The 15,582-nt window shown below is 46.7% G+C and overlaps 1 protein-coding gene across 1 annotated transcript; it reads right to left on the minus strand.

Moving 5' to 3' along the window:
* Window positions 1-7,113: 7,113 nt before the first annotated feature.
* LOC119444919 (facilitated trehalose transporter Tret1-like) lies at window positions 7,114-14,766 on the minus strand. Its single transcript, XM_037709257.1, has 4 exons — window positions 14,737-14,766; window positions 13,214-13,396; window positions 10,189-10,371; window positions 7,114-7,821 (listed from the first exon to the last, which is right to left on the minus strand). Exons 1-4 carry the CDS (start codon window positions 14,764-14,766, stop codon window positions 7,114-7,116), a joined length of 1,104 nt encoding a protein of 367 aa, XP_037565185.1.
* Window positions 14,767-15,582: the final 816 nt, after the last annotated feature.

Here is a 15,582-nt window from a genome sequence, read left to right on the forward strand (position 1 = left end):
ATTCAACGTTTCGTTAACTGGAATGTACCAAAATTGGCATACGGTATATACAAGAGTGTATGACATAGATTTAGGGCATGACATGAATGTCATGAAGTGTGTGTTATGTAGGACATGAAACCCCGCTTACGCCGACAGCCCGAGCGCAGAGCGCGTGATTGCGGGTGATTTACTGTGACGATGACGACAGGAGACGCCGACAGCCCGAGCGCATAAGGTTTTCGCACCTAAAATATATAGAAACACCAGGCACACACACAAAAAGAAAGCACACTAGCAATTGTCTTCTTACAGGGCAACCAGTAGGCCGAAGATGCCACCAGAGTCCAAGGGCTCGAGGCCGTCATCTAGGTAGAGGCCTAGGTCTCACAATCTGTGCTGTACAAAAATAAAGTTTATTCCTCCTGCTCCTGACTAACATTTCTTTACGCCAGTAAATCGCGTTTCTTCACTTATTGACAAGGCTCCTTACCTTTGTGCAATCCAGGACCTGCTGCGGGAATCTTCCTCTTACTTTTCTTCCTACATGTAGCAGCTACTACGACACCCATCAAATGGTTTCATTCTCTTCCAGACCCTTCAGTTCTCTACCCTGCAAATGTGGCGGTTCTTTCTGTGCATGGAAAAGTGAAGTCGAGCGGCATTTATGTACTCATTTTTAGAAATACAAACGCGCGCAGCAAGAAATTCCACTATGAATAGCCGCAAGGTACTGAGCGCCAACGAAATAAAACTGTGAACAATATGAAGTAGTTAGCATAGCGCGTACTCACGAGAAGTGACGACTTGGCAGGAGCTGGCGCATGATCACGTAATCATATCGCTTCGAGCCTTCCGACTGATGGAATGAAAACAGCAAAAAGACGAATATATTGAAAGAAAACAACATGATTGCTTTCAGCTGCACGTGAAAAAAAGAAAAAAAAACGTTATTATTGATAGCTTTCACGTGACGCCACGCACCCACCTTATCACCGTTTTGAGGCACCAACATGGCGACTACGAGCACTTCAGTCCAATACATTTTATTGAAAGCTTTCGCGTAACGTTACGGACCCAGCTTATCATCGTGCACCAACTGGCGGCTACAATGACGTCAATGCAAGCCATCTATACCGCAGTAAGTCTTGCACTATTTCGTCTGGTATCAGTTGGAACAAATATTCACCGAAGCGCGTGCGTAATCTGATTTTGCGGAGAAAACTTTCTTCAGTGTCATTACTAGTTCATGTCATCGTAGGTAGGCATAATAGGCGGATACTCACTCGTACTAATTCACCAATATTTTTGCAGGCTACGTGCTCACACTCATGCATGTGTACACGTACTGATACGAGACTGCATTCACTCACTCGCTCATATTCGCACTCACTCGTGTTCATAGTCACTTCCACTCATACTTACCCACACCAACTCGCATGAATACGTCCACTCACACACACATCGACAGTCACTTAGGTCCGTGCAAACGTCCATTCAAAATCACCGTACCCGAGTTTCGTTCATACTCACGGCCGCTCACACTCTTCGTCAATCACTATTGTATCTATCTGTCGACTGGGAAATGAGTGTAAGGCGAGTATTAATCAGTGTACTCGTGAGTGAGTAGGCCGACCTATGCATCTCGCCTTCGTATGTTGACGGAGTGCTCTTTTGTGGTGGAGAAGCGGAGGAGACATGGCTTTTTCTTTCACCTGTTTCCTATCCTGTCTTTCACACTTTACCACTGGCTTCAAATAAGTTATTTCACCTAGATGTAATTTTATAGGTAGACTCCAGAGCATGGCTTCAGCCAATAATAGCTCTCCAGGGACATAACTCACCGCTGTACCTTTGACCAATGCCCATGCTGTGCTCCGTAATTTTCGCGTTATATTGTGCTGTATAGATTGGAGTAACACAGTTCGCAGGTTCGAACGGTACGATCTTATCATCAAAAAAGAAAACGAAATGGGTTGTTGTAATTATCATCATCATCAGTCTATATTCATGTCCACTGCAGGACGAAGGCCTCTCCCTGCGATTTCCAATTAACCCTGTGTTGCGCAATCTGATTCCAACTTCCGCCTGCAAATTTCCTAACTTCATCACCCACCTAGTTTTCTGCCGTCTGGACTGCCTCAACGAATACCCACATATGCAATGCGGCTATGCGCCACACGTGATTTTGCTGTCGTTAATCGTGACGTAACTGACGACCATGTGATGGTATTGATGTCATGGCTTCTCATTCATGTTAGTCATACATTCGTAACCTTCGATGCCAATTTTGGTATATACCAAGTGTACGAGACGCTAGTTTCCGATAGGTTTTTCGATAGGTTTATTTCCGCCAGAGTGTTTCTGTGGTTGACAAGGGTGTTTCGTCGAGGCATAAACACTTTAAAACAAAGTCGCAGTTTTGCCCGAAGCGAAGCATATTTAGCGATAGCAAAGCATTACACAACTACACGAAGTAAGGGTCCGGTAGTTTTATCGGTCTTATAAGTTGCTGTAGTCATCAGGGAGGTAGTGGCCGAATACTGCACCAGGGAGGCCAATTCCTGTTCTGGTGAGGGATGTGACTGATGAAGCTTAATGGGCCTTCCTAGTTTGGTTGCACCTGAACTAGAATAGCCCACTAGTTCTCGGCAATATATTTTTTTGCTGGTGTCAGGCACCACTCCATGCCTGAAAATGTAGTGGAATGGAGCAGGATTCGAACTTACGACCTTCAGATTTGAAGTCGGGTGTTCTACCTCTGCTCCACGCCACCAGAAACGACAAAACATGAAAGTGTCCAACTCAAGAGATCAGATAGAATTCGCTGAACTGTCAAAACTGATCAACAAGAAGAAAGTAAGGAATATTCGAAATTATAACGTGGGAAAAATTGAGGAAGCCGTAAAATATGGTCGCAGCATGAAATCAGTAAGACGAAAACTAGGCATAGGACAAGGCAAGATGTATGCACTGAAAGATAAGCATGATAATATCATCAGCATTTCGATGACATAGTAAAAGCAGCAGAAGAATTCTATACTGACCTGTACAGTAGCCAAAACAGCCAAGCTTCTTTCATTCGAAATAGTGATGAACCGGATACAGAAGCTCCTTCTATAACTAGCGATGAAGTTAGAAGGGCCTTGAAAGACATGACCAGGGGAAAAGCGCCTGGAGAAGATGGAATAACAGTAGATTAATTCAAAGATGGAGGAGATATCATGCTTGAAAAGCTTGCGGCCCTTTATACGCAATGCCTCACAACTTCAAGTGTACCAGAGAGCTGGAAGAACGCCAACATTATACTTACCCATAAGAAGGGAGACGTTAAAGAATTGAAGAATTACAGACCCATTAGCTTGCTTTCAGTATTCTACAAAATATTTACCAAGATAATTTCCAATAGAATCAGGGCAACACTAGACTTCAGTCAACCAAGAGAACAGGCTGGCTTCAGGAAGGGATATTCTACGATGGACCATATCTATGCCATAAATCAGGTAATCGAGAAATCTGCGGAGTACAATCAACCTCTCTATATGGCTTTCATAGATTATGAAAAGGCATTCGATTCAGTAGAGATACCAGCAGTCATAGAGGCATTGCGTAATCAAGGAGTAGAGGAGGCATACGTGAATATCTTAGCAAATATCTACAAGGATTCCACAGCTACATTGGTTCTCCACAAGAAAAGTAGAAAGATACCTATCAAGAAAGGGGTCAGGCAAGGAGACACAATCTCTCCAATGCTATTCACTGCATGCTTAGAAGAAGTATTCAAGTTCTTAGACTGGGAAGGATTAGGAGTGAGGATCGACGGCGAATATCTCAGCAACCTTCGGTTTGCAGATGACATTGTCCCATTGAGCAACAATGGAGAGGAATTACAACAAATGATTGAGGACCTACATCGAGAAAGTGCAAGAATTGTGTGGAAGATGAATATGCAGAAGACAAAGATAATGTTCAATAGCCTGGCAAGGGAACAAGAATTCAGGATCGCCAGTCAGCCTCTAGAGTCTGTAAAGGAATATGTTTATCTAGGTCAATTACTCACAGGGGACCCTGATCAGGAGAAAGAAATTTACAGAAGAATAAAATTGGGTTGGAGTGCATACGGCAGGCATTGCCAAATCCTGACTGGGAGCTTACCACTGTCGTTGAAAAGAAAAGTGTACAATCATTGCATTCTACCGGTGCTAACATATGGGGCAGAAACTTGGAGGTTAAGAAAGAAGCTCGAGAACAAGTTAAGGACCGCACAAAGAGCGATGGAACGAAAAATCTTAGGAGTAACGTTAAGAGACAGGAAGAGAGCGGTGTGGATCAGAGAACAAACGAGGGTAGACGATATTCTAGTTGACATTAAGCGGAAGAAATGGAGCTGGGCAGGCCATGTAATGCGTAGGATGGATGACCGGTGGAACCGGTGGACAGAATGAATACCAAGAGAAGGGAAGCGCAGTTGAGGACGGCAGAAAGTCAGGTGGGATGATGAGGTTAGGAAATTCGCAGGCGCAAGTTGAAAATACGCTAGCGCAAGACAGGGGCAATTGGAGATCGCAGGGAGAGGCCTTCGTCCTGCAGTGGACATAAATATAGGCTGATGATGATGAATGATGAAGTTGCTGTAGGCATTCGCCTACTAAATTAACAAGCAAAGCATGAACAAATCTCACTCGATGACCGCGGACACTCGCTGTCACAATGCTGGCGTGATGATGAGCGGTATACGGCGGCGAGCGAACGCTTCGGACTGCCTCTCGCTTCAACGTGTCTCGGAAACTTGAGATTAGGCGACCTCTCACACTAGGGGCATGGGAAGGCACTGCACACGAAACCACCAGCCAGGAGTGAGTGCCGGCTCGCCAAACTTTTCACTCGCCGCAGATTTCCTCCGAAATAGGACGCGCAGAGCCGCACTCAGCCACGCGGAGCGGAGCCATGGCCGGGCCTAAAGGGGAGAGGCGTGCTTACTTGCCGCGCCTTTCCCCTCTCCCCTTTAGTGCACTCCTAATCACGTTACCATGCTCTCACTTCCCGCCTCCCCTTGCGCGCACAAAACTCGGTGAGCAGAAAGACTGCGCACACCAAGCCAACACTCTTCTCGGCTCACCCTCGCATGCTTTTCCTGGCACCTACATCATCATTGTCGCACTTGGACTGTATACGGAACATCACGGCGACGCCGACGGCGGAAATTCGCCGGGACTGCCCCTATAATTGCTATCGCAATAAAAGGGAAAAAAAGAGGGAGCCAACATGATAGAGAATAGGAAGGCACATCAGGACACCTCACATCAAACACAAAGTAGGACTACTACAGACGAAAGTCCGAGTCTTGTAATTTACAGCAATTCAAGCACAGCTTTACAAGTCTGGTGCGGTGTGGAGGCTGGAGTGCAGAGGAGTTGTGCAGAGGAGAAGTTGTTGGCAGAGGAGAAGCTGCCCTCCCCCTCCCTCCCGCGCTGCCTTCCCGCTTTCTCGCTTTCGCGTGGGAGATTGAGTGGCCAGTTTTGCTTGCGCCCGGTTGCAAGATAAGCATTTGATGAAGCAGCACAGCGTCGCCCCGCCTCCCTCCCTCCCTCCCTCCCTCCCTCCCTCCCTCCCTCCCATACCCCACGGCGACGGTCGCGTTTGTAGATGTAGATGTAGAGCCTTGGATTTACTGGCACATACCCACTCTGGGGGATTGGCCAAGAACCGGGTAGTTTGAAATAACAATCAGAAGGGAGATGTATAAAACAATACAAACATAAATGTGGGAATATATACGCATCTGAGAATGAATAATTAGAATATATCAAATGACTTGAATAGAATAAAGGAGTAAATGATGACTAAAAAAAAGAAGTAGACAGCAAGTCATCAAGTTTGTAAAAATATTTCGGTACCCTAAGCCGTGATTCTGTCATCTAAATCTTTCTGACCCTGTAATGTAATTCTGGATGGCATCTACAACCTTCCCGTCGCTGTGCCCAAGGGTAGAGGCCCCCAATGATAGTAAATTTTGAACATTTAATGTTCTTTTTCGCAATTCAGAATATCTTTGACAGGCAATGAGGTCGCGTTTGCTTTCCGCCGTGCGTTCGCTTCTTCTTCTTCCTGGTGTTTTACGTGCCAAAACCAGTTCTGATTATGAGGCACGCCGTAGTGCAGGGCTCCGGATTAATTTTGACCACCTGGGGTTCTTTAACGTGCACTACAACGCAGCCGTGCGTTCGCTCTCCGTGATAGCGCGCGGGGGTTCACTCGCGCATACGGCGCGCGGCGACGATTTTATCACCCTCGGACTTTATACGGAACCTCACGGCGATAGCGACGGCAGAAATGCGGTTGAAGTGTCCATATAATTGCTATCGCAATAATATGTTTTCGTGAATTTATGCTGTTTGTAAGTGAACTATAGAGCTGTACATACAATTCTGCAGTTTTGAGCTTAACAGTCAATAAAAAACTAACAGGAGCCAGCTACGGGCAGCAACGTTTCCTTAAGCACCGATAAAAAATGTTTGGCGATGAAAACGAATGGATTTACTTGAAATCATGCTGTAACTCTATTAACGATGCAAAGAAGTGTTACAAAGGCCTTGTACACAAAACATCTTTATTAAACAAAAAAAAAAAATGCCGGCATCTTTCTTTGTGCACACACTTCAGCAGTGCTCCTTACTATTGGTTGTTAAAAAGAATTGTTGGTAGTGCCTATAGTGTTGGTAGTTCCTATATTACTTTTGTATTATAGGCGCATCATGCCTATACATACCACGGTACCTTAAAGGGGTCAAGTTACTTATAAGGAAGAAAACAAAACATTACGCAGCATAAATTCCTAACTCAAAAGTCACTAAAGAGTAGCACAAACACTGACAGTAAGTAAGTCGTGCGTTCGTGTCACTTGACATTTGACTTTATGACATGAAATAAAGTTCAATAAAAATTTGAAACGAGCAAAACAGAGCCGTTCGAAGCAGAAGAATGAAAAATTACACGGGAGTAGATGGCGTTACGCAATATGCGCCGCATCTCACACAGCCACCGTCCAGCGTCTTGGAGCAATTGTCTCATGTCACTCGCCAACCGAGCTGACACCTCGAACGTCCGGCGCCATGCTGTACGAGCGAGAGGCGCCTACGGTTGCTCTTCCTCGTCGCTGCCTGAAATTTCCTGCTTCTCCGGAGCTTCTTCAACGGGCGAAACGACGGGCGTTTCCGTCCTCAGCATGCCGGACTTAACCTCAGCCTCACGGGACGCAACCGCTTCCACAGCGCCATCTTTAGCCCTGGCCTCGGGCTTAGCTCTAGGTTCTGCCGTTGCTTGAGGCTTGGCCGTAGACTTAGCGTGAGCTTTGGCCTTTGACTTGGAGGCGCTCGTAGCGGACAATCGGCCAGCCGAATGGTGCGCTTCCTCTTTGGGCTGGTGCCTTTTGTGTTCGCCTCGCAGTGGCTTGTGGTCTTCATGTTCTGTCTTGGTCATCTGCTGCAGTGCGTCGGGTGGTTTGAGCGCATCCATAATGTCCGACGCCCTGCGGGTGGTCCCTTCAGCCTGGCCTCGCAGTAGGATTCCCTCGAGGCTGACGCATCGCGTGTCCGGCAGTAGTTTTAAGGCGGTCATGCCGCCCGCGAACGTAACGGCGGCGGATAAGAAGACCAGCAGGGCCAGTGACGCAGTCGTGGTGCCCACGATGCTGAACATGCTGATGATGGCGAGCGCCGAGGCCCAATGGAAAGCGCACACGCTTCCGAACTCGAACCCGTTGTTACGTAGCGGTGCCAGTTCGACGGCGAGAGCCCAGGACGCCGGACCGAGACCGAGAGAGAAACCGATAGTGAAGATGACCTGCGATTGGTCCGTGCGCACTCTTGCTTGAATTGACGAAGCAAGTATCTTTTAAGCTCTGTGCACATTTAACAAGCTACACCACATCCATCAATAAATGGAAGAATGAGTATTACGAAGGTGCACGCTTGTAGAGCCACCTTGAGCGAATGAAACAATGTATGAAGCTCTGAATGCGCTTCAGAGTACAAAATCTGTTAATTTTACTCCGGCAATGCCTGGTACTTCTGTTCAAAACAGTCACAACTTAGGTGCTCTAACGAGATTGCTGGTTCAGGGCACAAAAACCATAGGTTACGAAAAGCAACATGCGCCAGTTCTTCATCGATACTTCTTTAAAAGAAATGTTCCTAAAAAGTCAAATACGAGTGCACCAGCAGTACCATGTCAATTCTCTAATGAAATTGTACGATGTCGAATAACTTTTCTCGGTGAAGAAATGTTTGATCTTAAAATAATTCATATTTACCCTCTTCAGGAAATCAAAGCTGTTGATGACAAAATAATGCAAAGGTCGTGAGGTGCTTTTTTTTCCCTGCTACACAACTTCTATTCTTGAATCTGGTGGCTGCCATTATGTGTCTTGTGCTTGTCCTTTCGGCCCAATTATGCCTAAAACGAGCGAGTGTATAACGACGATTGCATGGCAGTGACTGTCTGATAACATGATACCAGGATGGCATGACAACGGCGGCGTATACACGATTGAATGAAAGAAGCATGATTACCATAGAATGACGCAGAAGAAATGACTGTCAAAGGAACGACAAACTGAGTATGATGACGATGAAATGGTGACAATGGGTTGTCGTGTCCCAAGGAATGACTATTGTAAAAGGACACTGTGACGACGACAGCACGATGAAATTTGGTATGACGTTACTGAAGTGACAACGATGGTAAAACGACAGCGTGATGACGACGGTGTGGCGACAGCGGTATTGCGACGAATGTGACGACGTTTTAAGTTGTGAGTTGAGTTACAATGACGATGACAGAATGACCGCGACAGCATCCCGACGACTGCATGTCGATGACTGCATAACGACGAATGTTTGACGACGACGCAATGCCAACGCTGGCTTGACAAGTGCACGAGGACAATGGGATGAAGGCGAGTGCATGACGACGTCTGTATCAGGAAGAATGTATGACGACGACGGCGTGACCAAGGCAGCATGACGTGGCTCGGATGACGAAGCTGCAGTGCCGACGACAGAACGACCACGACAGCATCATGACAACGGCGTGACAATGAATGCATGAAGACAGTATGATGTCGGATGATAAAACTTAAACGACTACGACCGCTTCACGACTGGGAGCACGTACCTATTGGACCAGGTAAAGCACAACTTGAGCCACTCGGCCTGTGTAGAGGGGTGACAGTACAATGGTGTGACGATAGTCACATCAAGAAGCTCGAATGACGACGATGGAAAGGGCACCACGGCATCGCGACCAACAGCACATACCTAGTACGTGGTCTGAGCTAGAATGACAACTTGGATAGGTTGGGCTGGCGTCAGATGGATAGATAGATAGATAGGCTGAAGTAGGTAAAGAGTGCTAATCGCAATAATACGATTATTCCGTATAATGTAAATGGTTAGGAGCTCCCGAATAAGCCTGCCTCTCAAATGCCTAATTTTGGGTCTAAATCTTTCTTGCAAATATATTACGAAAGCGAACAGGTAATTTTACCGAATTCCGACATTTGACTCACTTTTCGCGGACCAATGTGGACGATATTGGCAAAATCGCGACGACTTTCCTAGACACTCGAAGCTGGCACGACGCAGGTGTGAATCAATATGGAGCCGACAGATAACATGACCCCACCCTGAAAGCCGGGCTTGGTATCGAGGTACCCTATAGCGATGAGCATAGGACAACACCGTCTAGTGGTGCTAGAGAGAACCATGACCGAAATGGGCTCACTGGAAGCACCTTCGGGCGCACGCCCAAGGAGTACCTTTGCGGACGGCAACACCGACGACAACAAATCGAGAAACGAGCTAAGAAAAGCTAATGCTTTAAAAGAAAACTTTACCCACCGCCACCACCACCGTCACCACCAAGGGGATTGAAATCGTGTTTGCTTGGAAATGTATAGTTGGAAGCTGAGCGCTATAGCCACTGATTCATAATTCAACATCTGCGCTTGGTTATTTGTGCGGATGTTTGTGCATCACACTCTCACAGTGATGACGTCTTCGCGTGTACACTTTTGGATGCTATAGCGGACAACAGTGTGCGCATGGCAAATAAGTTCTGTACTTGAGAAGTTGGTGGTATCGGCCTATGAAAGGCGTGCTGCTATGCGGAACTATGCCTCTTTTGTTTTGCATCGGCACTATAGCTCACCTTGCAGACTACGGTGATGCGAGCGGCGAGGTGCGCATCGAACGCCGGCTCATCGTGCGAGACGCCGAAGTAAACGCCGCCCAAGGCCATCACGCTCCCAGTGCTCACGACCACGGACACCGCCAGCGGTTTCAAACGCCCCACGACGTCCAGCAGCTGAGCAGCTACTGCGGTCGTCACCAGCTGCAACCGAGGTCAAACACGAGTGTCAAGCACAATCTTGAGCGCCGCAACATCACGAAGCTATTGTCTTGCTGTTTTCGCCACTTCCGTCAAACTCACTAAAATGGTTTTCGTTCCTACTGAAATCATGGATATATTCAACGACATTTCTTTATTGGAAAAACGAAGAAGTCAAAAACAAAATTTTGAGTATACCGTAAACGAGTGTGTCATATTGCATTTTGCTATTAGCTCTTGCAGTGCGCTTGGTGGACGGCTTAGAACACACATGCTAATTCTTAACGCTTGCATACATTCTTGCAATTTGCGTTCGAAACAGTTCTACAGCATGTTATCTTTCATGGCTTTATCAACGCCCGTGAGGTTCGCAAAAAAACTACGTCTCTACGTTTGTGGAGGGCTAGATTGGGGCACTCTCAGATGCGCTTTCAACGAAAGGTTTTGGCATGTTGACCGCATAAGAATGAGATACAACGTTTTTCCGTTGGGTTTGACCACTGACATATAGCTTTTAATTTGTCGCCTTTGCGAATTTCAGGCTTTGCGAATTTCAGACGCTGCTTTATAATTAAAACAGATTCATGTTGAGTAATACTACAGGAAAAACTGTCAGTATTGTTTATGTGCGACACCGATAGAGTGCTTTATCCAGCATGGCAATGATGGGAACCATGGAGATTTGTCTCAGCTGCATCCTTGTTACTTCGAACGATCATATGGGCCACTATTTTGTTGTAGCGATGCCGTTCCCGATGCCATTCCATCTTGCGCCTTTTCCGCTTCGTCACTATAGTCAGGGCGACGCTCCGCCAGCGTTCTGAATGGGATGAGCCAGCCGTGAACGGTGTATAATAATGGCATAGAAACGAGCGGAAGGCATCGCTACAATACCGCGATCCTGGTGACTTGCAATTAAACGATTATTGCCATCTCAAATTTAACCTGTAATTTCTACATTTGCGTTGTTTTCACACTATCACAAATACGAAAATAGAACACTTTAAGGCATCTAATGTACTAGACACGCTTTTTGAGTGTCACTGTGCAACAACCATTCATAGTTTGACCTAGCGACGCGCATAGTCAAAATGGTCAAGACTAATTTTTGCCCTCGAAATTACGTAAGAGAATAAAATTGTTTTCTATCACAAAACACACCACAACTCTATAGGACACGCACGACTAGCACGCAGCGTAGCTGAACAAAAAAAAAAAAAAAACATTGAAAGATGCTGCGATTTCATTTCTCAACGAAGCAAATGATAGAAACATTCTACCGACGTTCGCTAATTTAACGATGACTTAAGCGTCAGATTTTATTATTGCAGTACATAACAAACATAAGAAAGCTTTTTCTTCTAGGCGCCGGGATTTGAACCCGCGACCTCGTGCTTAGCAGCGCAACCGCACAGCCGCTAATACAGCGCAGTAGGTGTAGGTAGATGCGCAATGCCTTTCTCAATAAATGACAAAAGCAACAATAAAGTAGCTCACTGAACACAAAACTAACTACACATTTGATTGACAAACTGTGACCCTATGCGTTAGTACTATAGGATCTGCCAGCTAGCCGTGAGCGGTAGATAAAAAAAGAAGTATGCATTAGTTTGAAAGAATTCGTCGTAAAATTATGCCAGCCCAACCTTCTTTACTGTATTTGTGGGAAAGGTGGAATTAATGCGATTGAAATAGCTAGCCTTGAGATTTCAAACGCCACACCTCTTAAGCATAGATGAGGCACTCAATGTAAAAGCTAAGTTTGATGACACACGAGTTTCCATCAAACCCGGCGGCACAGGCACGTTTAGTACTGCAAAGAAAAGGGAACCGCAAAATATAAGGACTTGTTGCAAGAAATTCGTCGCCCGACTTTAAGCATAACCGCGCAAATTATTTTCACTCTCACAGAACAACATATTGGACGCCGACGTGCCAATTATAGGAATGTCGAAAATTCGCCTCCTCCAATTAAATAAGCGTCAGTTTCGCCCGAAAGGCGAAGCATCGATTGCGATAGCAATTTAGCGTCAACCTTTCCCTTTCCTCGCGAACCACTTACTACTAGCAATTTAGTGGACAGCTATACGAAGTTAGGGTAGTAGTTTTATCGGCTGCATAAACTTGTAAACACAGCGCATACTAACTAAATTGAGAAGCATGGGTTCACGCACGCACAAGCGAACGTGAGCACATCTCGCTCGATTACCGCGGAAACTCGCTGTCAGAAAGCTGCCATGAGGAAACGCGGCAGCAGCAGCGAGAATTGACCTTCGCGCCGCCGCTCGCATCAACGCGAACGAAGCCGCGAAAACACAGCGAAGGGCGGACTATGTGCGCGTCGCAGATGGCTTTCAAGATGCAAGGGCCGCCCCGAGTAGAACGCTCCCCCCTCCCCCCGGGCCTTGTGCGCAGCGGAAGACGGCGCGCTTCCTCCCCGCTCTCTTCACTTGCGTGTGGGAGATTGAGCCGCGATCGCCAGCTAACCCTCGCACGCCTTTACTCGCATACACAGGATACGTCACGTGGCGACGATTTTATCGTTCTTGGATTTTAATCGGAACCTCACAGCGACGCCGATGGCAGGGGTGCGCCTGGAGAGTCCACATAATTAATATCGCAATAAAATAAGAATTAGGTAAAAGGCTCAGCTTTGAGATTTCTCGCGTACAGGTTTCGCTTGTTCCGCATAGTATGCTACGTTTGATACCTATAGCCGAGAACGCTGCGGAAGCTTAGGCATGTAGTGCTGTCATATATAGAAGTGCCACTTAAAGTATCTCGCAGTGAAGTTCATTTTCAAATAGGATCGTTTCTACGGAACAAGCATACTGCAAGCAAATACCTGCAAGGACGACAGCACGATGAATGTGTCGTGCGAGGCGTATCCGAAGCCCGCGTGAAGTGGACCGCAGGCGAAGAGCAGGATTGCGTTGACGCCGGAGAACTGCTGCACCAACATCACTAGCACGGCCAGCATGTAGTGAATGAGGGGCGTTGGCGTCTTCACGTAGATCGCCTCGATCTCCTGCGAATGCGGGGCACCACATTATTATGAAGCCGTGGAGTGTAGAGAAAAAGAAAAAAAAAAAACGAAGCACGAACAAAAATTCTTGTAATGCGGTGAAAGAGAAAGAGAAAAAAAAAATGTATTTTAGGCCTCTTTGATTTCACAACTAAAGTCCTATGCTTTGTGGTCACCGCGGTAACTGAAACTGGAGCGTGCCAGAGGAAGAGGCAAAGTGGTCACAACCACACAGCGTCCTGACTTTTCTAGGAACAATGAACGGAGCATTGTTCCCAGGATTCAACCCGCCATGTGCGCCATGAAGGAGAGAAAGCAGGGAGAGACCGGCGTCGCACAAGGGTTGCCTTGCGAAGGCTGACTGCCTGACGCCTTGTTGCCTCCTAAGTTTCCATTACTTCCATCACCCGCCATGGTAGACGTTGCGCTGCGGAGCTCGAAATTGCGGATTCACTCCCGGCCGCGGCAGCCTCATATTCGATGGAGGTGCAATGCAGAAACTCTCGTGTATACTTAGATTTAGGTGTGCGTTATCAAAAACTCCAGGAGATTGGAATTATTCCGGAGTCCCCGACTACGGTGCGCGTCATAATCATTGCGGTTTTGACACGTAACGCTGTAGAATTTACATTTTTTTCTTTCCATTCATGGTTTCCATAGCGACAGGTGTGCGTTGGTGGCTATAAGCCTTCCCGATAGCACCTGTCCATTTGCTTCTTTCGTTCTTGTTCTTGCACTTTTCCCGCTGGTATTTCATATGAAAGCCGTCACCCTTCGATATTGAGAAACTTATCTCAAGACCGCAGCGATCATGCCCAAACTTTGCTGCCGAAATGAGGTGACAGAAAACAAAAGTGTAAAGCACCATTCCTCTTCCATCGAAGAGCGAAAGCGTGGCCGAAATCGTTATCTGTTTTCCATGAAGCTGAACCAGGAAGGGCGCCTTTATTTAGGACGTTACAAGATGAACAACTAGTGAAACAGGATTTGCATCATAATACTCTTCTAGAAGGGTAAGACAAGAAAAGAAACCAGAAATTCTAAATCAGGAGGAGAAACAGGCCCAGTGGCATTTTTCCAGGGCTATGACTGGGGAAAGTCGAGTAAAGTAAATTTAAAAAAAAAGCAAAGAGGCCGTTGAATCTAATGCGCTCTGCGAATATGAACTTCGTGTTTTAGAGATTGCTGTGAACCGAAGGTAAAAATCCAAATCCAAAATCCAAATGTCAAGTGATTAAGAATATTATTACACAGGAATTCAAATTCTGGGATTTCATGGCCCAAAATCAGAACGTGATTATGAGGCACGTCCTAGTGTGAACCTCCGGATTAGTTTGGATTACCTGGGGTTCAATAACGTGCACCCCATCCATGCCCGGTACAAGAGCGTTCTTGGAATCCGCCCACAATTAAATGCGACCGCCACGGCCTGCAATCGACGCCGCGACCTCGTGTTTAGTAACGCAACGTTATAGCCAATGAGACACCGCGGCGGGTTACGCAGAACACGCGTGCGTTCACTGGCACGATTTATTTGGTCAACTCTGTGCTGTAGAATTCGGCTAGCTGTGTCCTGACTCAGCGATACACCAAGGAACGACGGCAAACCCGGTATAGTAAGCAACGAGAGCTTCGCTTTAGTAACTGAAACAACCTTATTAAAGCGAAGCTTTCTATGTCTCACTAATTCGTCCATGAGCGCCGAAAATACACTGCAGGAAAGCCAACTTACACAATGGAACTATTTGCACATCTACACACACAACGGAACAGCGGCTGCGTATCTGCGCCCGCAATAGAACAACGGTGCATGACATACGTATCGTAGAACACTACAGTTTACAGTCGCAGTCGTACTGGTAAGAACAATGGGAACTGCAACGCCACACTACCCAGACGATCTGTATGTTTCTGCATTGCATTACGCGCGTCACGCAATGCATCCCCGGCCGTCACCATGGGTAGGCCGCAGATGGAGCGCACGGCAGAAGAAGCTGCCGTACGCGAACGTATATAAGCGCGAGCGCAATCGTGCCCGTAAGGCCGATCCCGTGTATCGGCAACGGCAGAGCCTCTGACCGTCTACCACAGCGATCACAAGGCAATACTGTGCAAGAGTAGAGTCGTCCGTGAAAGTGTGTGTGTGTGTCAACAACCGATACATGATCTAAAATAAAGGCTATGCGACT

The sequence above is a fragment of the Dermacentor silvarum genome, chromosome 3 (genome assembly GCF_013339745.2).
Source record: "Dermacentor silvarum isolate Dsil-2018 chromosome 3, BIME_Dsil_1.4, whole genome shotgun sequence".
NCBI lineage: Eukaryota > Metazoa > Arthropoda > Arachnida > Ixodida > Ixodidae > Dermacentor > Dermacentor silvarum.